General features: G+C 44.3%; 1 protein-coding gene across 4 annotated transcripts in view; it reads right to left on the bottom strand.

Moving 5' to 3' along the window:
* The window catches only part of limk1a (LIM domain kinase 1a), a 70712-nt gene extending 52276 nt beyond the window's left edge, over positions 1-18436 (bottom strand). The window contains exons 1-3 of one of the 4 annotated variants that reach the window (XM_080210392.1): positions 17782-17879; positions 15174-15213; positions 14596-15059 (exon numbers count right to left, since the gene is read on the bottom strand). Coding sequence is in view for 1 of the 4 variants with exons in the window: in XM_080210390.1 (XP_080066516.1) it covers positions 17782-17878; positions 18250-18307 (155 nt within the window). In the remaining 3 variants the exon portion in view is untranslated. Of the gene's footprint in view, positions 1-14595; positions 15060-15173; positions 15214-17781; positions 17880-18249 lie in introns of those variants that run through there. The other 3 variants (XM_080210390.1, XM_080210394.1, XM_080210395.1) reach the window with 3 other exon arrangements.
* Positions 18437-26226: the final 7790 nt, after the last annotated feature.

The following is a 26226-nucleotide window of genomic DNA, read 5'->3' as shown; positions in this document are numbered from 1 at the left end:
GACCTTCGAGATGGAGAAGACATAGGTCTCGAAGAGTAGAATGGGATACCGAGGTAACAAACAGGCTGATTCCATCTAAGACAGCAACCAGAGTGGGCACTGGAGCTAACAGTAAAAAGGTCAGCGTTGTTTTTTGCTAACAGTTCAGGATGAAGGCTTCAGTCTGTCACTCCCTTGGATGCTTTACAGGAAGATTTCTTCCTGCTGATGTAATGATTTCAGCATTAGCTCAAGTGGCTGATGCCAACAGCATGGGTTTGTTATTCATGAAGGCCCACCTTCCCAACCTTGCCTGAGGTGTGGTGATCCTCAAGTTAAAATCACTACCAGTCATCTCTCCTCCTTTACATACTGCATTTCTGTTCCCTCAATGATACTGAACCTTTAAAACTGTGCACTATCTCAATACCCTGATCAAACTAGAATCATAGAACCCTACAGTGCAGAAAGAGGCCCTTCAGCCCATCGAGTCTGCACCGAACACCATCCCACCCAGACCCTACCCCCATATCCCTACATATTATATCCACTAATCCCTCTAACCTACACATCCCTGGACACTAAGGGGGCAATTTCTTAGCAAAGCCCATCAACCTAACCCGCACATCTTCGGACTGTGGGAGGAAACCCACACTGACACAAGGAGAATGTGCAAACTCCACACAGACAGTGACCCAAGCTGGGAATCGAACCCAGGACGCTGGAGCTGTGAAGCAGCAGTGCTAACCACTGTGCTACCATGCCACCTCACTAGACTCAATGTAAAAAATCAGATGCTTTGACCAAAACAAGATTGAGGCAACAAAGTTTTAAACTGAAGAGTTGAGAACTCATCTGTTTTTATTTGATGATGTACAGAGGGGACGAGAATGAGGGACCAGCACCATATCCCCAGTCCTAAAACATCTCCCTGGACTTTCCTCCCATCACATACAAATGCCACTTTGCTTAGGAAAAGGGAAGAGAGTCAGTGTTAAGAACCTGGCTGATTCCCACACCTGAATTAACAGGCCAAAGAAAGATTGGTTATATAGTAATGTCACTGGGCTCATAATGCACTGACCCAGGCGAATGCTCTGGGGTCATGGGTTCAAATCTCACCACGGCAGCTGCTGGAATTTAAATTAAATTTAAAAAATCTCAAATTGAAAAGCTATTCTCGTAATGGTTATCATGAAATAGTCGATTGGCATCTCAAACCAACAGGTTCAGTAACATCCTTTTGGTAAGGAAATATGCCATCCTTACCTGGTCTAATCTGGTTGATATGTGACTCCAGACCCACAGGAACGTGACTGACTCTTAGCTGCTCTCAAGGAAAATTGGCGATGGACACAAACACTGGCCTTGCCATCAACACCCACATCCTGAAAAGGTTAAACACCAAGGTTTGGCAAGGATCAGGAGAGGTAAGCATCAAGGAACTGACACTTGCCCATCTCCCACCTTTCACTGAAGCACAATTCAGTCAATCATTTTTTAAAATTTGATTCAAGGTTTTTAAAGGAAGTTTCTGGCCCTTTTAACAATAACCTTGTCTCAGTGATGCAGCAAGTAAGTCACTGGGGTGCAGTACTGATGGGTATAAATTTGTCACTACTGATGAACTACACCATCATCTAGTATTCCTTAGGTACAGTTTTCCCACAAATTTGCTGGTGCCATTCTACTCAAAAATCAATGCAATCACTGCCTTGGCTGGGCAACTGCTGATGGCAACTTATAGATTTAAAAGGTGCAGTCGGTACCTCTGACTCTGCTACCACCTCTATAAAAGGTTGAAGAACAGCAACAATAGGCAGCAACTGGGAAAAGAGCATGGCAATGGGACACAGACAGGAGGAGAGTTGCTTCTAGCAGTAACCTCTACAAAAGGGCTGAAAGGTTGATATGGATCTCAGTCTTTGACACTTGAGCATTTTTTTAATTAAAAAATAGGATGTGGGCATTACTGACAAAAGCAGCATTTATTGCCTGTCTCTAATTGTCCTTGGAAAAAGGTGATGGTGAGCCACTGACTTGACAACTGAGAGGCTTGCTTGGCCATTCCAGGAGGCAGTTAAGAACGATTTACATTATAGTGTGCCTCGATTCACATGTAGGCCAGGCCAGGCCGACTTCCTTCCCTCAAGGGTATCAGTGAAGCAGATATGTCTTTACAACAATCCAGTAGTTTCAATTCAGTACTTAATGGGTGGCACAGTGGTTTTAGCACTACTGCCTCATAGCCCCAGGGGCCCCTGTTCAATTCCCAGCTTGGGTCACTGTTTGTGTGGAGTCTGCACATTCTCCCCGTGTCTGCGTGCGTTTCCTCTGGGTGCTCCGGTTTCTTCCCACAGCCTGAAAGAGATGCTGGTTAGGTGCACTGGCCATGCTAACTTCTCCCTCAGTGTACCAGAACAGGTGCTGGAGTGTGACGACTAGGGAATTTTCACAGCAACTTCATTGCAGTGTTAATGTAAGCCTAATTGCGACACTAATAAACTAACCAAAACTAGCTTTTAATCCAGATTTATTGAATTTAATCTCCACAACTGCTGTGGTGGGATCTGAATTCATGCCTCTGGATCAGCAGTCAAAGTCTTTGGATTACTACAGCCTTATAACAGCTATGCTCCCACTGAATTTTGGTAATGTTAGGGGTAACCCTCCTTGGTGCTCAGCTACTCACCTGACTCCATGGTTTGAGGAGCGTACCCTGTAGCAGCGAGTCAGCATCATCTGTCCTTCTGGATAATAACACTCCTGAGTTTTTGTTTCTCACCACGGAATAAGTTCTAACACTCTGCAGGGAAATCCCACTGAGACAGAAAGCCTGCAGCAGAAGTAGCAGCTCGTGGACTCTGCAGACAGTTGCCTGGACGTTGTCTCTCCAAAATTAGCCCTTCTAAAGCAGCCAGAATTGGTCTGACAACAGCAACCAAACCCACTTCCTACTGCAAACCAGATCACAGAGTATCAGATAGAGTATGTGCATGGGTGGGTGGGTGGGTGCTGAGGAGAAATGATCATTGAATGCCCCTCCTTGCTCCAAAATGCCAAACAGCTTTCAGAACACAATTTACATTTGTGTCAATTTCTTTATGACATCAAGAAGGAACTGATTTGAAGAAGTCAATCTGGAAGTGGGCTGGATTCACAATAATGTAATTTCCCAGGCTTTCAAAATTGACATCTTTCACAATCTTATCCCACCATTTAAGACCCAATCAGACAGCTCCTGTCTCCTAATTCTAATGCTGCTTATTCATACAGCTGATGTGGATAGAAGTCACTCATTTAGTGCAATGAGGTGTGCACAGACTGTGGCCATGCGCAGCACTCTGGCACTTGATGTTCTGGAAACTCCATTCTATTTGTCACTGTATTTCCCAGCTCGTCTAAGGGTGCCGATATTTCAGGAATTAAAGACCAATAACTTGTGCACTTCTGAAACTAACCTGGAGGGAAAAATCAGAGTGAATTAACAAAGAGCTTCCCACCCCCCTGCTCCCCCCCACCCATCCAATTTTCTTCAAATACTTCTGTATTGGAGAGTGGTGGAAATGATGGCTTTAATTTGGCAGGGCAGTTGGAAGAGTGAGGTCATGACAAAAATCTCCAAGATTATATCCCAACTTGAGTTGGCAGCCTTAAACCTGCCCAGCTTGAATTTTGAAAGCAAGGGGGATTGGCCTTTATGCTGGTTTTGGGAAATGAAACCTTTACCAAGTGTACTACCTGGTTTGACCTAATCACGCGATTCTGCCATCAGTCAAGCTCACTGTAGGCTGCCATGGTTGATCAGTTCGACAACTCTCGCACTGAGAGTACACTGAAGTACTGCTGTCCTCATACATGAAATGTGATGTCAGAAATAGTTTTTAAACCTCAGAAATGGTGCAAAGACACAGCTCAGAAAGACACAAATGTTCAAATCTGAACAAAAGTTCAGGAAAACACTGACTTAAAGTAAAAGGACAAAGCAATAGCAGACAAAATGAAAGCAATCACATACTGAAGGCTGCAAGTAAGTACTAGGTGAGTGAACATGAGAACCTTTGGAAACTTTCTAATCTCATCCCCAGTCAAAATGAATGGTAATGGCAGAATTGGCAGTCATTCCACATACAATGGCAAAACAATGAGATTGCAACTGACTTAAATTAACAAGCCTAAACTGGTTAAGAGTAACCATACTTAACAGTGCTGGGGAGAGACTGCTACAAGGTGTATACCATGAAATCTAATCTACAAAAGCAGGAATTCTCAACCATTTATACAGGCGGAATAGACAGGTACAATTGACTGGTGAAACTGCTCAGGGAGAAGGTATCTCACTGGGTGTACAAAATATAAAACTCCCATCAAATCCAGAGGTCCACGAGTCCCCAGCAACTGCAATGGAACAACAATAATCACCAAGACCCACAGGACCAATACTCGCCAGACAAGTAACATCACCCAGATGAACAGCCAAAGTCAATGCACATGCATCTATTAAAGGAACTTGCGTGATTTAAAGACTGTTGGCACAGTACATATGCAAATACTGACTAGCAGAGTAAATAGCTGTTAATACATGATAACAGTGGGTAACAGTCACACATGATTATGCACGCAAAGTTGTCTTTTGTTCACTATAGAAAAGGGGTTTGATTTGGAACTTTTGTTTGGTATGAAAAGGGGGACATTTGGGTTTTGGGAAATGTAATCTTTACTAAGATTGGGTTTTGATGACTACTTTTTGTGGCTAAGTGTAATATCTGACTTTCCACAGTCACATGACTCTGCCACTGTCAGCTGTCATATCTGATCCTTTCAGCGTAACCTCTTAACAAACAGCACATTGAAGTAGTGCTCCTGTCCTTACCTATGAAACAGTGCTGATCTTGGTGGATCCCTGCTTATGTCTCCTGCAAATTTGGAGATATTGCATTCAATTCCTTTGTCCAAATCATTAATGTATGTTCTGAATAACTGGGGTCCCTGCAATGAACCCTGCAGTACCCCACTCTTCACTGCCTGCCACTCAGAAAAGGACCCATTTATTTCCACTCTGCTTCCTGCCTGCCAACCAGCTCTCTACCCACATCAATACATTACCCCCAATATCATGAGCTTTAATTTTGCTCACTAGTCTCATGTGGGACCTTGTCAAAAGCCATTTGATTTGATTTGTAACATGTATTAGTATACAGTGAAAAGTATTGTTTCTTGCGCACTGTACAGACAAAGCATATTGTACATAGGGAAGGAAAGGAGAGAATGCAGAATGTAGTGTTACAGTCACAGCTAGGGTGTAGAGAAAGATCAACTTAATGCAAGGTAGGTCCATTCAAAAGTCTGAGGCAGTAGGGAAGAAGTCATTTGGTACGTGATCTCAAAACTTTTATATCCCCTCCCGCCAACCCCGAATATGTCGGGGTAAGTGGGGTCCTCAATTATGCTGTTTCACTGAGGCAGTGGGAAGTGTAGGCAGGGTCAGAGTCAGTGGATGGGAGGCTGGTTTGAATGATGGACTGGGCTTCATTCACAATCCTTTGTAGTTTCTTGCGGTCCTGGGCAGAGCAGGAGCCATACCAAGCTGTGATACGGGGGGTGGCTTTAAACGCTCGAGTGTCCCCATTAACATAGGCAGGGGCATGACCTCCACTACACATCCTGAAGTTGATAACTATCTCCTTCAATTTGTTGACAATGAGGGAGAGATTGTCATTGCACCATCTCACCAGATTCTCTATCTCTTTCCTGTACTATGTCTCGTCATAATTTAGACTGGACAGGCTAGGTGCAGGAAGAATGTTCCTGACGTTGGGGAAGTGCAGAACCAGGGGGTCACAGTCTAAGAATAAGCGGTAAGCTATTCAGGACAGAGATGAGGAAGAACTTCTTCACTCAGGCGTGAATCTGTGGAATACTCTATCACAGAAAGATGTTGGGGCCAGTTTGTTAGATATATTCAAGGGGGAGCTGGACGTGGCCCTTGTGGCTAAAGGGATTAAGGGGTATGGAGAGAAAGCAGGAGTGGGATAGTGAAAGTGCATGATCAACCAATATCATATTGAATGGTGGTGGAGGCTTGAAGGGCCAAATGGCCTACTCCTATTTTCTATGTTTCAAAGTTGGTTACTTTAAATATGAGGCTTCGCAAATCTTTTAGTAGGTGTATTAACAGACATCCATCCTATTCAATAGTTAATTCCAGGTTATTACACTAACTATTAAAGTTATACTGCACTCAATCAATACTGTCCCAGTCAACTTCCTTGCTGAGGCATCCCACTGTTTTCTTGTTTACCTTGGGAAACATTATGACCAATTATAATTACACACTTCAAGATGGTTATTGAACTCTCCAAGACGTCCGATAAATGTCCATCTAAAATGGAGGGGAAAATGGGTTTAAACTGTGTGCAGTCAAGAATCCATGGCACAAACTTTGCTGCAATCAAGAAAAAGTTGGGATTCGCTTGAGGCTCAATAACTGAAGACCAGACGTGTATTTTTCTGGATTTGAAAATACGTTTAAAAATGTGCAAGTATAAACACATGGAATACATACTTAAACGCATAAAGGGGAATTGGTCAGCATGACACACACTGCTATTTCCTGGAAAACTATCGACATATTGTGCTCTGCTAGACTGTTCCCCCCACTGCACCAGACTGCAGTGATACTTCCACAGCCCTCAGGTATTTCTCTGTGAGCAGAGAGGGAGCAGGTCATTCACCCAGAGGCTGACAGTCCAATATCATTATATCCTTAAATTTCAACACTCACACTTCATAGCAGGAGTTGACAGGACAGCAATCGAGAACAGGAGCCTTGATTATTTTAAACTATATGCACCAGACCACAAATTAGACTAAAGCTGTCTCTGCACTGGCCCATAAAACATCCCCAGGAGAGCTACAGCAGTTTCTTCAAACACGCCATCATAAACTCCCACAATTGTAAATATTTTTTCTAAAGTTGGGGGGGGCAGGAAGCTATGGGGTTTAGTCAAAGCCTGATCAAAACAGCATTTGGAAGACACCCAAGCAATAAACAGAGAGCAGAAGAATGCACATAGAGGACGTAGGCTAGGGGAAAGAATGGTCATCTTGGCTCAGTTGCAACTTTCTTGCCTGAAGTCAGAAAGTTGAGGGTTCAATCCCCACTCAGATGGGAGCACATGGTGCAACACTGCTGGAGATTGTCAGTGGCACTGTCTTTTGCATAAGATGTTAAACCAAGACTCTGCCTGACCAAAGACCTTGTTTCCTTACCAACATTCCTCTCTCATCTAACATTGCCATAAACACATCACTTGGCCTTTATCTCCTTGCTGTACTTGTGAAGCACTTTGAGCCACCTCCAGACTATCAAATATCCGGTGGAGGTGTACAAACACCTCTATCTAGGTTAGCTTTCTACATTACATTCAGCAAATACCGATGGTAGGATTTGACAGACTGGGACACCTCTTCAGGTACTGTGCCATTGTAAATCTCTTCTTTTATAGCTTAGGAGAACATCCGACATTACTCACAGGCAGCCCTTTACAGTAAGAAGTCTCACAACACCAGGTTAAAGTCCAACAGGTTTATTTGGAATCATGAGCTTTAAGAACACTGCTTCTTTACCAGGTGAGTGACTCACCCCAGTCCAATGTGGACATCTCTATATCATAGAACATAGAACATAGAACATAGAACAATACAGCGCAGAACAGGCCCTTCGGCCCACGATGTTGCGCCGACCAGTTACAAAAACAATGACCCACTAGCCTATACCAATCCCTTTTCGTCCATAAACCTATCCAGAGATCTCTTAAACGCCCCCAAACTAGACGCATTTACAACTGCAGCAGGCAGGGCATTCCAATCCCTCACCACCCGCTGGGTAAAGAACCTACCCCTGACATCCGTCCTGTAGCTACCCCCCCTTAATTTAAAGCCATGCCCCCTCGTGCTAGCTTTCTCCATCCGAGGAAAAAGGCTATCACTATCCACCCTATCTAAACCTCTAATCATCTTATATGTTTCAATAAGTTCCCCTCTTAGCCGCCTTCTTTCCAACGAAAACAACCCTAAATCCCTCAGTCTCTCCTCATAGGACCTCCCCACCATACCAGGCAACATCCTAGTAAACCTCCTCTGCACCCTCTCCAACGCCTCCACATCCTTCTTGTAATGCGGGGACCAGAACTGCACACAGTACTCCAAGTGCGGCCGCACTAGAGTAGTGTACAGTTGCAACATTACACTGCGACTCCTAAATTCAATCCCCCTACCAATAAACGCCAAGACACCGTACGCCTTCTTAACAACCTTATCTACTTGATTCCCAACTTTCAGGGATCTATGTACACACACACCTAGATCCCTCTGTTCATCCACACTATTCAAAGTCCTCCCGTTAGCCCTATACTCGACACATCTGTTGCTCCTACCAAAGTGAATTACCTCACACTTCTCCGCATTAAATTCCATCCGCCACCTCTCGGCCCAGCTCTGCAACCTATCTAAGTCTCCCTGCAGACTATGACACCCTTCCTCACAATCTACCACACCTCCAATTTTGGTGTCATCAGCAAATTTACTAATCCACCCAACTATACCCTCATCCAGATCATTAATAAAAATTACAAACAACAGTGGCCCCAAAACAGATCCCTGAGGCACACCACTCGTAACTGTACTCCATGATGAATATTTACCATCCACCACCACCCTCTGTCTCCTATCTGATAGCCAATTCCTGATCCAACTTCCTAGATTACCCACAATCCCATACATCTGCATTTTCTGCAGAAGCCTACCATGGTGAACCTTATCGAACGCCTTACTAAAATCCATGTATACCACGTCAACTGCCTTGCCCCCATCCACCTCTTTGGTCACCTTCTCAAAAAACTCAATAAGGTTAGTAAGGCACGACCTACCCACTACAAAACCATGCTGACTATTTCTAATCAATTCATTACACTCCAAATAACTATAAATCCTATCCCTAATAATTTTTTCTAAAACCTTGCCCACAACAGAAGTAAGACTCACCGGTCTATAATTCCCGGCAAAGTCTCTGTTCCCCTTCTTAAACAATGGGACAACATTCGCTATCCTCCAATCCTCCGGGACTACACCAGAGACCAATGACGACCTGAATCCTCCGGGACTACACCAGAGACCAATGACGACCTGCAGTCATGGCAGTCCTTTATAGTCTAAAGGGCTGTTAATACATGTCAGAGATCTATTATTTGTACCACATTGATACTCATCAATAGCACTACAGCAGGCGTTCCAAAACTGTGGTTTTCAGAAGTCACATAGAACAGTCCAGCACAGTACAGGCCCTTTAGCCCTCAATGTTGTGCCGAGCTATGATAAAACACAATATCAAGCTATCCCACTCCCCATCATTCTGATGTGCTCCATGTGCCTATCCAATAACCACTTGAAAGTTCCTAAAGTGTCTGACTCCACTATCACAGCAGGCAGTGCATTCCACACTCCAACCACTCTGAGTAAAGAGCCTACCTCGGACATCCCTCCTATATCTCCCACCATGAACCTTATAGTTATGCCCCCTAGTAACAGCTACATCCACCCGAGGAAATAGTCTCTGCACGTCCACTCTATCCATCCCCTCATCATCTTATAAACATCTATTAAGTCGCCTCTCATCCTCCTCCGCTCTTAAGAGAAAAGCCCCAGCTCCCTCAACCTTTCCTCATAAGGCCTACCCTCCAAACCAGGCAGCATCCTGGTAAATCTCCTCTGCACTCTCTCCAATGCTTCCACATCTTTCTTATAGTGAGGTGATCAGAACTGCGCACAATATTCCAAACGTGGTCTCACCAAGGTCCTGTATAGTTGCAGCATAACCCCATGGCTCAAACTCAAACCCCCTGTTAATAAACGCTAACACACTATAAGTCTTCTTCACGGCTCTATCCACCTGAGTGACAACCTTCAGAGATCTGAGGATACGAACACCAAGATCTCTCTGTTCCTTCACATTCTTCAGAACGCTGCAGTTGACCCTATAATCTGCATTCAAGTTATCAAAATGAATCATCTGGGGTTGCGTACTCCCCCTCCTGGAGAGCAGTATTGGGTGAATGTGGAAAGGTCAACTCCCAGTCCAGGGGCACTGGTGGGACCACTCTGCATCCAACAGATTGACGCTGCCAACAGCACAAGGCAGATGGTGAGCTCAAGGTGCTTTCACTTCAGAAAGCACTTCTTACAGCAAGTGTCAAGCGTGCCTTGGACATTTATGCATGGGCTTGGCACAAACAAGGAGGCTGTGGCATAGTGGTATTGTCACTGAACTAGCAACCCAGAGGCCCAGGGTAATGCTCTGGGGATCCAGACTCAAATCCCATCATGGCAGATGGTGAAATGTGAACTCAATAAAAAGATTGACCATTTGATTCACTAACGCCTTTTAGGGAAGGAAATCTGCCGTTCTTACCTGGTCCGGTCTACGTGACTCCAGACCCACAGCAATGTGGTTGACGCTTAAATGTCCCCTCAGGGATGGGCAATAAATGCTGACTCAGTCAAGCAAACCCACATCCCATGAACAAATAAACAAAAGCAGAGCTCAGCAAGAATGAATAACACCTTTGCAATTCTATGCTGAGTTATCACACCTTGTTAGGAACATCAATTCAAAGTACCAAGTACTGAACAGAATTTAACAGAACCAAAAGATAATACTTTACCCAGCTCTCCACCATCCCCCCTCCCCCCGCCAACGCACACACCAGGTTGAGAGTAATTCTCCTAAACTATAAAAGATTTACAATTAGTTTCTGAAGTGGTCTCTCAAAGTGTCATCTTAGTGCCTGTATGTCTATTATATAGCCCTTGGTCAATATGATCCCTCCCCTTCTTGAGGTTCCAAACAAAGAAAATTACAGCACAGGAACAAGCTGTTTGGCCCTCCGAGCCGGCACCAACCATGGTGCCCGACTGAACTAAAACCTGCTACCTCTCCGGGGGCCATATCCCTCTATTCCATCCAATTCATGTATTTGTCCAGACACCACTTAAAACTCACTATCCTCATCGTAAGAACGTAAGAAATAGGAGCAGGAGTAGGCCATCAAGCCCCTCAAGCCTGCCCCGCCATTCAATAAGTTCATGGCTGATCTGTCGTGGCTCAGTTCCACATTCCCGCCCTCTCCCCATAACCCTCAATCCCCTCTCTTATCAAAAACCCATCAACCCGCGTCTTAAAAATATTTAGCGAGGCAGCCTCCACTACTTCAACGGGCAGAGAATTCCAGAGATTCACCACCCTTTGAGTGAAGAAGTTCCTCCTCAACTCCGTTCTAAACCGACCCCCCTTTATCTTGAGGCTGTGCCCTCAAGTCCTACTGTCCTTTCTGAGCGGGAAGAGCCTCTCCACCTCTATCGTTGTCCTCATTGATGACGATGGACGAACAACAATATTCATGTATTTGTCCAGACACCACTTAAAACTCACTATCGTATCTGCTTCCACCACCTCCCTCAGCAGCAAGTTCCAGGCACCCATCGCCCTCTAAAAAAAACTTGCCTCGTACATCTCCTTTAAACCTTGACTCTCATGCCTTAAACCTATGCCCCCTAGTAATTGACTCTTCCACCCTGGGAAAAAGTTTCTGACTATCCACTCTGTCCATGCCCCTCATAACCTTGTAGATGTCTATCAGGTCGCCTCTCAACCTCCGTTGTTCCAGTGAGAACAAACCAAATTTCTCCAACCTCTGCTCATAGCTAATGCCCTCCATACCAGGCAACATCCTGATAAATCTTTTCTGTACCCTCTCCAAAGCCTCCACATCCTTCTGGTGGTGTGTGGTGATCAGAATGGAACACTATATTCCAAGTGCAGCCTAACTAAGGTTCTATAAAGCTGCAACATGACTTGCCAATTTTTAAACTCAATGGCCCGGCCTATGAAGGCAAGCATGCCGTTTGCCTTCTTGACTACCTTCTCCACCTGTATTGCCACTTTCAGTGACCCGTGTACCTGTACACCCAGATCCCTTTGCCTACTAATACTCTTACGGATTCTGCCATTTACTGTATATTTCCTACCTGTATTAGACCTTCCAAAATGCATTACCTCACGTTTGTCCGGATTAAACTCCATCTGCCATCTCTCTGCCCAAGCCTACAACCGATCTATATCCTGCTGCAACTTCTGATGGTCCTCCTCACTATCCACAAATCCACCAATCTTTGTGTCGTCCACAAACTTACTAATCAAACCAGTTACATTTTCCTCCAAGTCATTTATATATATTACAAACAGCAAAAGTCCCAGCACTGATCCCTGAGGGACGCCACTTGTCACAGCCCTCCATTCAGAAACACATCCTTCCACTACTACCCTCTGTCTCTTATGATCGAGCCAGTTTTGTATCCATCTTGCCGGCTCACCTCTGTTCCCATGCGACTTCACTTTCTGCACCAGTCTGCCATGAGGGACCTTGTCAAAGGCCTTACTGAACTGCATGTAGACAACATCCACTGCCCTACCCTCAATCAACTTCATCACTTCCTCAAAAAACTTGATCAAATTAGTGAGACATGACTTCCCCTTCACAAAACCACGTTGCCTCTTGCTAATACGTCCACTTATTTCCAAATGGGAAATCCTTCCTGTCTCAAAGAATCCTCTCCAATAATTTCTCTACCAGACAAAAGGCTCACTGGCCTGTGATTACCTGGATTATTCTTGCTACCCTTCTTAAACCACAGGACAACATTGGCTATTCTCCAATTCTCTAAAACCTCCCCTGTAGCCAGTGAGAATACAAAGATTTCTCTCAAGGCCCCAGCAATTTCCTCCCTTGCCTCTCTGTATTTTGGGATATATCCCATCTGGGGACTTGTCTACTTTTACGTTTCTCAAAAACCCCAATATCTCCTCCTTTTTGATCTCAAAATGACTCAAACTATCTACACACCCTTTCCCAGATTCATCAGGCACCAAGTCCTTCTCTTTGTTGGATACTGACTCAAAAGTACTCCTTTAATATCTTGTCCATTTCCTCTAGCTCCACGCGTAGATTCCCTCCCTTGTCCTTGAGTGGGCCAACCCTTGTCCTTAAAAATGTATAAAAAGCCTTGGGATTTTCCTTAATCCTGCTGGCCAATGATTTTTCATGACCCCTTTTAGCCCTCCTTACTCCTTGCTTAAGTTTCTTCCTACTTTCCTTGTATTCCACACTTGTGTCGTGTGTTCCCAGCCTCCTAGCCTTGACAAATGCTTTCTTTTTTTTCTTTGACTAGGCTCACAATAACCCTCGTTATCCAAGGTTCCCAAAACTTGCCATATTTATCCTTCATCCGTACAGGAACGTGCCAGTCCTGAATCCTTATCAACTTACACTTGAAAGCCTCCCACATGCCAGATGTGTATTTGCCCTCAAACATCTGCCCCCAATCTATATTCTTCAGTTCCATGCACCCTTATTTTTCAGAGCTCCTCCCGTTACACTATCCAGCCACATACCCATTTGTTTCATACACTAGTACCAGCTGCTCCCAAGGTGCAAAGCCATCCCAGCTGAAGTCAGCCCCAGACACCAGTTCTTGGTAAATATTTCAGGACCACAGCCTAGCAGCTCTGCTGGGAGGGGAACAAGTGCAAGATAGCGGGAGTGGGAGCTGGATTCTCCCCGGAAGGCAATGACTGCGGTGGCTGATAATGTGCTCAGGTCAAAACCAATCTCCAGCTTGCCGAGGTTGCATCCATCAGCTACTGTGCAGTGTACAAGGGTCAACATATGGATCAAGGTTGGAGCCCTGGCCTTTCTGACCACCTATCGAGATCCCGGATTTGGGCAGCAATGAGGTCCAGGACAGCAAGATGATCCACGTTGCCCCTGACCATCTGAAGCCCACAATGATGAGGAGCTCACCAAACTGCTGGGGGTATTCACCTTAGTCTAAGGCAGGGTCATGTTCGGCAAGTTCTTGCTGCTGCCTGAGAAAACCAGACAGTCCAGCAAGGCAAGAGGACAAGATTAGAAAGAAAAAAAACCAAGCAATAGGAAGGGGACCGGAGATTGGAGCAGCAATATAGGAGACACAGAACGTGATACTGTCTTCAACACTCGCTGCTTCTCCACCAAATACACAATGATGATTTGCTTGAATTGTCTGCCCCAGACATTGAGTTTACAGGACTACTTGTAGGTGCATCTTGAACACTGGTGGTGGGGGGGGGGGGGGAGGGGAGGAGGAGGAAGAAGAAGAGGAGAGAGAGAGAGAGAGAGAGAAATGGGAAGAAGGACATGCACACATTCGTCCATACAAATGCAGGCCTGTTCACACATATACATGCACGCAGTGGGGGAAGAGGATGTTCATCCAGTCCCTTGAATATAGCGAGTTTTGCTGAAGTCTGCAATTTTTTAATTAATTCACAGGATGTGGGACTTGCTGGCCAAGCCAGCATTTACTTCCCATCTCTAACTTCCCTCAAGAAGGTGGTGCTGAGCTGCCTTCTTGAAGGGACCACTGCAGTTTCAAGGGCAACTAGGAGTGTGTGGTAAATGGTGGCCTAGCCTGGGATATCGACATCCCATTAAAAAATCCACATGATGTAGGTGCGCTCACAACGCTGTTAGGGAGGGAGCTCCAGGAATTTGACTCTGACAGTGAAGGAAGGGTAGTATATTTCCAAGTCAGGATGACATGTGGCTTGCAGACAGTGGAGTTTCCATGTTTCTGTTGCCCCTGTCAATCTAGATGGTACAAGGTGCAGGTTTTAAAGGTGCTGTTGAAGGAGCTTGGTAAGTTGCTGAAGTGCATACTACACCAGTAGTCGAGGAAGTGAGTGCTGGTTATGGTGCCAGTCAAGCAGTTTGCTTTGCCCTGGATGATGTCAAACTTCTGGTGTTGTTGGAGCTGCACGCATCCAGATAAGGAGAGTATTCCATCACACTCCTGACTTGCGCCTTTCAGATGGATAAGTTTTGGGGAGTCAGGACGTGTGTTCGTCAGCACAGAGACCTAGCCTCTGACCTGGTCTTATAGTCACAGTATTTATATGGCTGGTCCAGTCAATGGCAACTCCAAGTCTGTGGATTGAGAGAGTCAATAGATTGTGACTATCATTAGAATTTTTATGAAATATTTTAAAGACTCAGATTTCATATTGAGATTATAACATACAAAGTTTAATCAATACCTACTGAATGTTACTGCGCTGCTTTCTTTTGTTTTGGCAGACACCTGAGGGGGGGGGGAAATGTCATCAAATGTTAAAATGGCATCATTTTGGAAAACATTTTGGAAAACACCTCGGAAACTACTACACGACAGTATAAGATTCCATTATTACAGAAATGTGGATTACCGTACAAAGCATCATTGCTGTTACTACAGTCTGTTAGTACTCTTAGCAAGATTTAAACAGTGTCAGACTCTATAGTACATGCACACCCCAGTGTAAAATACTTACCTTGCAATGTGCCCAATTACTGAGCGGGATGTCAACTGTACATAGGTCAGCCACAGCCTATTGACCCCCACAATAAATGTTAATAGATGAGCCTTACAACATTCAGCATTAAGCATCAGCAAAAATAATAGAAAACAAATAGATCTTTACAGTGATGTTTATACAGCAAGTACCATAATTCAGACAGTATCACTACTGTGGAACATGTCAGACACTTCCGTCATAGCACCCACGGCCACAACAAGCTTCCCAAGTGAAACAGCATTTAACTATACTTCAATTTGGGATGCAGCATTCACTGCTCATGATCTGGCCTCCTCTACACTGGAGGAATCAAACAGTCTGGATGATCGCTTTACAGAACACCTCTGTTCAGTTTACACACGCGACCTTCAGCTTCCTGGTGCTTGCCATTTTAATTCTCCTCTACCTTGCTCCCACTCATCTCCCTGTCTTTGACTTTTTACAGTGCTCCAAAGCTCAACGCAAGTTCGAGGAGCAACAGGTCATCTTTTGATTCAGCACACTCTGGACTTACTGAATTAAATTACAACCTCTGTCTTCATTTATTTTGTGTTTTGTTGCTCGATGCTTTTATTCCTTTACATTTGGATGACTGCTGTCCGACACGTCACACCTCATCTGGGCCACATCTTTTGTTTCTTGACTTGTGCCATTACCCTACAGCTTTTGTACCAGAACATAAGGCAAAGTGAGAGATGGTGAGCACAAGAGATTAAATGACACAGCTTTTGTATAAAAGCTGTGTCATTTACTCTCTTATGCTCATCACCTATCACCTTCCCTTATATTCTCCCTACCCCTTTCTTTGCCTTTCCTACAACCTATTACATTTCTAACTTCACTATCCCCTGCTAATGCAAAATTCCTGTCTGCACATGTGCAGTGATCCGCTGTCTCCAGCATGCCAGAAAGCCCTTTTAAAACTTAAATCACTTGGGGCTTTTGATTTAGGAACTGATAATCAGGAAGTTCTTCTCCACATACGGGCCAAAACATCTATTAGACTTACCAATAGATAAGAGATTTAAGAAATCCCAATATTGCTGTGGGGGAAGATGGAGTGTTGGTAGAGGGGAAGAGAGAGAAAATGTAGGATTTTTCTGGGTGTAAGATGGGACAAATGGAATAATGAATATGATCTTTACAAGTGTAGAAATCCCCAGAACATAGGTCCTGAAGCAGAACTCAAGCAACAAGTTTGAGGGAGCACTAGAATTGTGCATGCACTGCATTGGTAACAAATGCAGTCATCTCACAGTCCTCAGTACTAACAAAAGATCACAGATTTCAGCTCAACTTTCCCCTTCATGTTAACTTCCTCTTTCCACAGATACTGCAAAATCTTTTGGAACATTTCTGTTTTTATTTACAAACAGAATGGGGAGGGTTAGTAAAAGCATGATGCTACTTATTTCAGTGTAAACTGCATGCAGTGCACATATCCTTTTTTTCATTCATTCATGGGAGATAGGCATCATTGGCTGGCCAGCATTTATTGCCCACCTCTAACTTCCCCCGAGGTGGTGGTGGCCAGCTGCCTTCTTGAAACCCTGCAGTCCACATGCTGGGGGGTGACCCACAATGCTGGTATGGAGGGAATTCCAGGATTTTGACCCAGTGACTGTGGAGAAATGGTGATATATTTCCAAGTCAGGATGGTGAGTGGCTGAGGGGAACTTGCAGATGGTGGTGTTCCCATGTATCTGCTGCCCTTGTCCTTCTAAATGGAAGTGGTCATGAGTTTGGAAGGTGCTGTCTAAGGATCTTTGGTGATTTACTGCAGTACATCTTGTAGATAGTACACACTGCTGCTACTGAGCATCAGTTATGGAGGGAGTGGATGTGGTGCCAATCAAGCAGGCTGTTTGGTCCTGGATGATGCTAAGCTGGTGAGTGCTGTGCATTAGAGTTACATGCAGTATTGTCACAATAATTATTGATACAACTGCTTGGAGGTAAAATTGTCAATACACTTGTGATATTCTTAATTCAAATTGCTCCCACACCAGGGCCCTCATGATGCTTCACCCACGCTGTAATGCAGCTTAAAAACTCTCTTCGGACACAAACCTAACAAAGGACAAAATCAAGACCTTTACATTATGCTTTCGTGTTCTAAAACACCATGGTTGGAAAATTTTCTGCTGAATTTTCATTAACATTAATACTCCCTTGTCTATGTTATGTTATTTACATCATAAAAATCAGCTGAATCTCAGGCCAGCAAGCCTCTTTTGCTTTGAGTGTGGCGGAATGCCAATTTAAGTACAGTCTGAGTGTACAGTGCACACAGAACCAGGATCTTGGGTTCCTACCTGAAGCAGGCATTGTGCCAGTCTGTATTAAGAGCCTGAAGGTACTGACCATCATAGATAGAGCGGCCACATCCTGCACAGCATGGCAAACATCCCCCTGCAACCCAAGACAGAGTGTTAACGCATACCCTAGTAACAGAGCAGAGCCATCCATCCTTCCTATAACACACACTGTGCAGCATAACCTAGGGCCCATCCGTACAGAGACAAAGCACAATGCGAATGGAAGCCAGCAAGGCCATGCCTCCTGCTGCAGACAGACGTTAACATGCAGCACAGTAACTCAATACAACAGTAAGAGATATGAACATTAATACAACTAGGTGGAATTTAATGAAATGCAGTTTCTAACAAGCAACTAGACTCATACAATATAACTGAATAGAGGTCGGGACAGTAAAGTCCTCTGAAGTATTGCAGTATCCTGGTGTTACTGACTGCACTCAGACAGTGTGTGGGACAACCCACCCTCCTCCTCTCCCATCCGATCGTCCCTCCAGGTACAGCACAGCAGCATCAACCACATCCAGAGGAGCCAGTCTGACACCCTTAAACTGGAGTAGAGCGAGCAATCTAGAACTGAGCATCCAGCACTGCAGCTCTCTGCACTCACTCTCTCTCTCACACACACACACAGGCTGGCCAACTAGCAACTGATCCTGAGACTAGGCAAAGGATTGCTGCAAACTGCACAACAATGCAATTCCTCCGCCAGGGAGGTTCACAGCAATGCAGTCCCAGCAAAGCAACACCCACACAACCGGTTCAAAGCAATACCAGCCCTGGGGGTATACACCCTTTACATCCACTTTAAAGCTGGTTTGAATTTCATACTAGTCATGACCAGACGAGATTATTTTTCGTTTCAAGCAATTGGAACTCACAGAAATAGGCAATGAGTTTTTTTTTGCTTTGTGGGCGCTGATAAGATCTTTAACAGCGCACAAGTGAACTGTTAACCGTATTAAATTTCACCTTTTAAACTACCAATGTTTCAGGAGTTGAAAAGTACAGGCCTGGAGAATGGTATTACTTCTTCTTCAGTTTCATTGGTTTAATTGAATGGGTGGGGAAATTTGATAGTTAGTGGCCCCTGCATTTGTTCAACTGTTTTTGCTTTCTGCAAATTGAAGCTGTTTAACTGTTTGTTTCCCAGGTTTCTTTAACACTCATTTGTTAGAACAGATAAATGAATTAACACTCTCACTACAAAACTTCACCCTGATCTTAACGAACTTGGTAATGTGATGTATGGAGAGTGAAACCCAGGAGCATTCGACAAACAAACGTAACTTTATTATTGTATGTTCTCTCTCATACTTGCTGCTTGTTTCCTGCTAATACATTGCATCACTTCCTTGCATACCTAACCACAGCAAGACTCCACCGTAAGCTGAAAGGGACAAATATATAACATTTCTTCCCCAGCCCACTTAATTTAAACATTCCCAAAACAAGTCCAATATAAACAGCCAATAGGTTAGTCACTTCCATCAGTTTAGGTGGGCTGAAGGTCACGGTTACTGGTGAACCTTTGGCAGTTTCATCTTCGTACTTATGTCAGCTGTGGTTGATTTGACCGGAGTTGACATGGAAACTGGAGGTTGTTGCTGCACCTGGACAAAGGGGGAGGTGTTGACTTCTTCAACGGTGTCTGATGGTTTAATGATTGCATGAAAGTCTAGATTTGGTCAGGTTGAACCTGAATTCTCAACAGGCTCCAATCTCACCAGATCTGTTTTCCCAGCCAGTAACTGCAGGACTCCAATAACGTCATCTTTGATCTGGACAGTGTAAGAGACAGCTGCAGTCTGCGCAAGGATGGTGGTAGGAACTCATTTCTCCCCTATGCAATAATTCTGAGCCAAGGCTCCTTGTGTAAAATTCTGTCCATTTGTGCTAGTCATTGTTATCGTACCAGCTCCTTGGTCTTTGGAGGTTTTACAAGATAGAATGCAGTACGCAGCTGCCTTTTTATCATGAGGAATACAGGAGAGATCTTGGTCGTGGCATATGTAATATTTTGGTAGACCAGTAAGAATTTGTTGGAATTGGCCATTGGCGAAATCTTGAGGTTTGTGTTTTTCAACATGAATAATTTGACTGATCGCCTTTGACTATATACAATTCCAAATATCACCTTGCATGGTGCTGTTCCATGCAGGCTTGCTGTTTACTGAGTTCTGTCCTAGACTATGACTACAGACTTCACTCTGAGTGGTGCCACTCTCCAGTCCCACATTGACCCTTGCTCTGCCAATCATCTCACCTTATTATGCATGCAAGCACATATCATCACAATACAACAAAATCGTATGCCTTGACAGTTCTTACAAAATCTTGGTCAGTTATGTGTGAAAGAATGATTGTGGCGCCCTATTTCTGCTATTTAGGCCACATGATAAAGTTTATTTCTCTTTCCAGCATTTCAATTCAGCATCTTTATCATCGGCCATTTTATCATATCGGTGCTTGGGTTTTTCCACTCGGATGAGTATTTCAGCAACCTTGTTCTGATGCATAATCTGTTTTTTTTTCTGTGCCTGGATTGCTGATTCTGCTGTCGTCTTCAACGTTTTTACCTCTTTGGTTAATTTCTCATTGGCAAGTTTCCTCTTTTTTTGAACCCTTACTCTCCTGATTCAATTATTCACTGGTCTGCTTCTTATTCTTGATTTACTTTTTCATGGTATTCAGTTTATTTTACATTGTCTCCTTAATTTCTCCTTCTTCTTAACTTCATTTTGAGAATTTATTCAACTTTTTAAAAAATTTGCTGTCGGTCATTTCATCTTGCTTTACTGTCTTCTCTGAAGCTTTCATTCTTTTTGTTGATTCTTCATGTTCAATAGTTCTTGGTTTCTTCTGAAGTATTTAATTTCTGCATTTCTTTCAAGGTGAATCCAGCATGGTCTTACTGGATATGGACATTTCACAGATGGAATCTTTGTTTTTTCTTGCCTTAACCTCAGTTAAAACCCTTTTTAACTTCACTGCTGGTTGGTCTGTTTCCAATGAAGTGTTGACTTATTTCCAATCTGCAATTTTCTCATTGCTCTTCATTTGGTGATGCAGTGTAGTAGTTTGGGGAAGTGGAGAGGGTATGACCAATCCCTTCCTGCTGTCATGCAGTGGGAGAGGAAGTGGATCAGCCATTGAATTAACTTAAATGACTAATTAAAGGATCTGTGGACATTTTATCCACATCATGGGGGTGCCCTGGTGTTATGTGGTGAGACTCCCCAGTGAAACCTTGTAGCACCCCACCCCCCTCCAGTGAGGTCATGGGGGGGCTCCTGGTGGCAATGGCCATCCTCTGGTTGGGTGCACAGCTCTCGGGATGCATGCTGTTGTTCTTTATAGCACAGCAGGCTCTACAATGGCCCCCTCATTAGTTTTTGGCTCCAACAGCAGGATCTTTGCCTCTTATGTAAAATTCCAACCAATGAAGCAGTCTGTGCCCATGTGCACCAAGGCCTGGACAACATTCAGTTTGGGGCTGATAAGTGGCAAGAAACAATTACATCACGCAAGTGCCAAACAAAAGTCGTCTCCACAAAGTGAAAATCAATAGCTTTTAGTGCAGGCGGATTTGAGTAAAAGAGTAAGGAACTCTTGCTGCAGTTATATAGAGCCTTGATGAGACCGCACCTGTAGTGTTCAGTCTGCTTACCTCAGGAAGTATATACCGGCCGCAGAGCGAGTGCAATGAAGGGTCATGAAACCAAGCCCTGGGATGGTGGGATTGTCCTAGGAGGAAAGATTGAGGAGACTGGGCCAGTGATCTGTAGACGTTAGAAGGATGAGAGGGGATCTTATTGGAGTGTGCAATATCCTTTCGAGGCTCGATAGTGTAGATACAGGAAAGATGTTTCTCCTGGTTATAGAGTCGAGAGCCAGTGGACACAGCTTCAGAATAAGGGGTGGGTCATTTAGTACTGAAATGATGAGGAAATTCTTCACTCAAAGTATGGTGAATTTTTGGAATTCTTTACCCCAGAGGGCTGTAGAGGCTCAGTCATTGAGCATGGTCGAAGCAGAGGTCAATACATTGCTAGATACCAATGATTTTATGGGATAGTGGTGGGAATGTTATTAAGAAAGAAGACCAGCCATGATCTAATTAACTGTTAAAACAGGCTCAAGGGGGTGAAAGGCCTTTTCCTGCTCCTATGTTCCTATCTCCTTTTGACATTCAACAGCATTGCTGAATCGCTCACTGTTAACATTCTAAGGGTCACCATATACCAAACAGGTAACTGGAACAGCCATATAAATACTGTGCCTACAAGGATTCAATCAGCAGCTGTGAATTCCATGGTAAATGTCCTAATTCCTCCCAAAACCTGTCCATCACCCACAAGGCACAAGCCAGGAGTGTGATGGAGTTCTCTCCACTTGACTGGATGAGTGCAACAATGACGCTTGAGAAGCTCGAACCATTTCAGGATAAAGCAGCCTGCTTGATTGGCAACCCATCTACCACCTTCAATATTCATTCCCTCCACCACTGACACACAGTGCCAACAGTGTGTATTATCTACAGGAGGCACTGCAGCGACTCACCAAGTTTCCATCAGTAACATCTCTCAAACCTGCAACATCTACTAATCAGAATAACATGAAAAATAGTTGCATGGGAATATTGACATTTGCAAGTTCTTAGCCATCCAGACTTGATAATATATCGTCATCCCTTCGCTGTTGCTAGTTAAAATCCTGGAACTTCCTTCCAGCGGAGAGAAAATAGAGCCAATGTTTTGAGTCGGAAGGGTCATCCAGATTCGAAATGTTGGCTGCGATTCTCCTAAAAGTGCTGAATTGACGGGAAAACTGTTCTAAATCCTGACTGTTCTGTCAGTTCAGCTTCTCACCTGAACCTCCACACTCTATGCACTGAAGAAGTGGCAGTCAGGAATCTCATTAAAAACCAGGTTGGGGGGGGCGGGGGGGGGCAGGGGGCAGGGCCTATTCACGCTGGAGTTTGACAGTTCTGGAGCTCTGCATGTGCACAGTGGCCCCAAACTGTCCATCTCCTGTTTACTGGCCAGCCCAGGATCCCCGCTGTGCTGCCCCTCCAGCTCCCTGCCCCCCCACCCACCCACAGTCTGATCGAGGGCCCCCACAGCAATTCCTGGGCCAGCCCTGACCCTCCCCATCCTGGACTGCCTCAGTGTCCATCCCCCTCACCCTGGCAGACCCCCCTATCCCCCCCGTGAGGCAGGCCCCCCCCCACACCTGCTCCCCCCTCTCCACCCCAAGGCAGACCACCTCACCCCTAGACCTTACAATAGGCCCTGCCCCTTGGCACTGCCTGTTGCCTGGTGGGCAATGCCAAGGTGCCTCCTGGGCACAGGCATTTTGCTCCTTGAGTAGTGCTGGGGGTGCAGGCTGGCACTGCCAGGGTGCCGATGCCCAGGGAGCATCACCACCTGCCGCCCAACCATTGGAAGGCCCGAATTGTCCCCTCATTCAGGCGGGGTCTCCGGCTAGTTCCCCGAGCGTGGGGAGCTAGTCTGAATCCTGCTGGAATGAAGTATTCCTGGCGGGGTGGGAGATTCAATCGGGACCTGAAAGGTCTTGATAATGAACAAATATACATATTTAAAATACATGCAGAAAATCTTTAAATGACTTACCTGCCTTCCCACTGATTTCCAGCGTGATATGACTGGCAACTGTTTGCCGGCTCTGGGAGATGCGCATGTGTTGCTGGTGCATACGCAAATCCCTGTTCAAGGCTGGAGACACGCCTCTCCCACTGTGATCCAACAGAAAAGTTGCGGGTCCCAATGGAAGAATCATGGCCATTAGCTCTATTCTCTCTCCACAGATGCTGTCAGATCTGCTGAGGTTTTTTGTTGCAGATTCTGGCATTCACAATAACTTGCTTTTCATCCCTCTCCAGCCTTTTACTTATTGCCTAGGTTACAATCCCTGCTGATGGTACTATTGGACAGTCAGGTCCCAGAATGGAACCTGGCATGACAGAATCCAACTTTATATTTTGTTTAAAGATGGGATGAACAGAGTCACAGGACTGCTGATGAACTTACTTTACTCCTTAGTTTGCAATCTTGCCCACCTGTTGTAGGCAAGCTTGCCCTTAACGAAGATAGTAGAAAGAAATATAATTAGAAGGGATGGAGTGCAAGTTGTGAAACATGCTTGTGTGTGTGTGGTGAACCTCCCCCGGAAAAGTCTGAGAATGGAGTGTGAGCAGTATTATACATGAGAGAGCAGTGATACAGAAGCGTCAGTGAGGTAATCAGTGCTGAAATGTATTCTCCGCTAATAGTTGTGTGAGATCCCTGAAGAGAGTAGCTCTTTGAGTGCATGATGCCATGAAGAGAGCTTGATATTGGAAGAGTTGAAAGGTGACTTACTGTCATGGAGCAGATGAGATCATTCACTCTCTTCCTATACTGGATGGCGTTTTGTGTGCAGTGGCTAGCTGCACTGGCATCCCAGGCCAGAGAAGTAAGGTTGGTCTGCTTTTTGGAGCTGTCCCTGGGATCGAGCACCATGCCTGCACTCCTTGTATGGAGGCCTTGAGGGTGTTGTCGCTGAAGCGAGGTGCAGCTTTATTGTTCCAGTTTGCAGAAATGTTCAACGGTCTCCTGGAGACAGGTGGACTGGAAAGAGTGAGATGCATTTGTCCGGCTAATGTCTAAATATACGCCTTGGCATTTGACCCTGCCAGATAATGACAGGCAGTCAAATCAGCTCCTGACTCACCAGTCAGAGAGATACTCATCTGTGCATAATTAATAAACTGACAATCATGGAATTGGGCATGATTTCACACTATTCCGAGTGGCAGGATATGTGCCATGGAACCCACCTACCACCACATTTACTATGGGCGAAATTTTTATTTCTGAAACTAATTGTTTCTCCACCTTTTCCATATTGTCCATTATAAACTCTCCTGTAATGGAACCACATTTGTCCTTGTTAATCTTTCCTTTTACAGTCCATCTTTATGTTTCTTACTATCTTGCATTCATATTCTTTCTTCCCTTTCTACCAGTTTTTTTTTGGTTATCGTTAACTAGATTAGAAACTGCTGCTAATCCTTTCATTTACCACTTTTTCTGGCAACTTTATAAGCCACTTCCTTTGATCTAAAACAGTGATAAGGCAACCTAGACCAATAAGTGAGGCACGTCAGCTCCCATGACCTTCATCTCAGTGGGCCACAAGACTGAAATCAGGCTTGTTCACTAATCATGACCTTCTGAATAAGATGGTAAATAAACTACTTTTGGCTAGTCATCTACTGAAGCCTCTGGTGGATCTCACTTTCCACTGATTTATTTAGAGTTTAATTCATGCAGATTCTTATTGAGTTGTTTGGGACTATAATCATTCCTGAAGACTGGCTTGGTGACTGGTGGGTTAACCCCTTCTGTTGCATCTTTTCAATTTTTCCCTTGTCTTTGATGAAAAATGGTAAAGGACTTTCCTTAAGGTTAAAAATACAAATTGGCTTAGCATTCACTCATAGTGTGATATGGTTCTTGGTCTTTAACTTACCTGCAAACAATTTGAAAATTCATTTTGAAAAATAATGCTGTTGTTTTCATCAGCAAGTTAATCTACTTAATAGATTAATTTCAGTTTTAGTTATGCCTTTCTGCTGAGTAGATAGCTGTCTGAATTTTAAACAACACAGGAATGTTTGAGGGTTTCTCAATCTTTATATTTCAACTTTGACAGGAAAAGGCCTTTGACTTTTAAGTTTGTCCTACAAGGATCCTGTAATTTGATAGATAAGTGTCGCAATGTAATCTGTTTGAGCCATTTGACTTAATCTGTTCCTGTGTTTAGTTTAAACTCTAAGAGGTATATATTGATTTTGAGATGTGTTAGGGACCAGACCAGAAATTCTAAGGTGTTGTGAAGTTAGCCTAGAGCCCAAATTTTGCATTTGATTTTGGCATTAGGCTAAGTATAAGGAATTAAAAAGAATTAAACACAGTTCAAAGGGAACTGAAGGAATTGAAGCAGGTACAGGAGGAAAAGGAGGAGGAGATGAAGAAACTAAAGGAACAGCAGCAGGAGAGGATAGAACAAATAAAAGCCAAAAAGGACAGAGAGGTAGATTAATTAAAAAGAACCAACCAGGCAAATTTATTACATTGGGATAATTTTCAAACCCAGTATGAGGGAGCCTACCAAGATGCCCACCACGCTGTCTTGGCCAAAGGTGAAGCTGAGTAGGTGATAGCACGACTGAAAGCTAAGTGCAGTGATCTGCAAGTGGCAATAAAAGCGCTACATCAAGCTAGTAAAGAACAGACATTGGCAACCGCTGACCACTCCAAATGCCAGCGAGAAATTTCATGGTTGGAATCCCTATTATCGGTTCAAAACGGATTTATGTGTATCTTTGGGACAGTAGAGGAAGAGGAGATAGAGAATGCAGATTAGGGAGAGTTA

This window comes from Carcharhinus amblyrhynchos, chromosome 23 (genome assembly GCF_965287045.1).
Source record: "Carcharhinus amblyrhynchos chromosome 23, sCarAmb.v2.hapA, whole genome shotgun sequence".
NCBI lineage: Eukaryota > Metazoa > Chordata > Chondrichthyes > Carcharhiniformes > Carcharhinidae > Carcharhinus > Carcharhinus amblyrhynchos.
The sequence above is the reverse complement of the archived record's forward strand: the minus strand, read 5'-3'. Positions and strand labels throughout refer to the sequence as shown.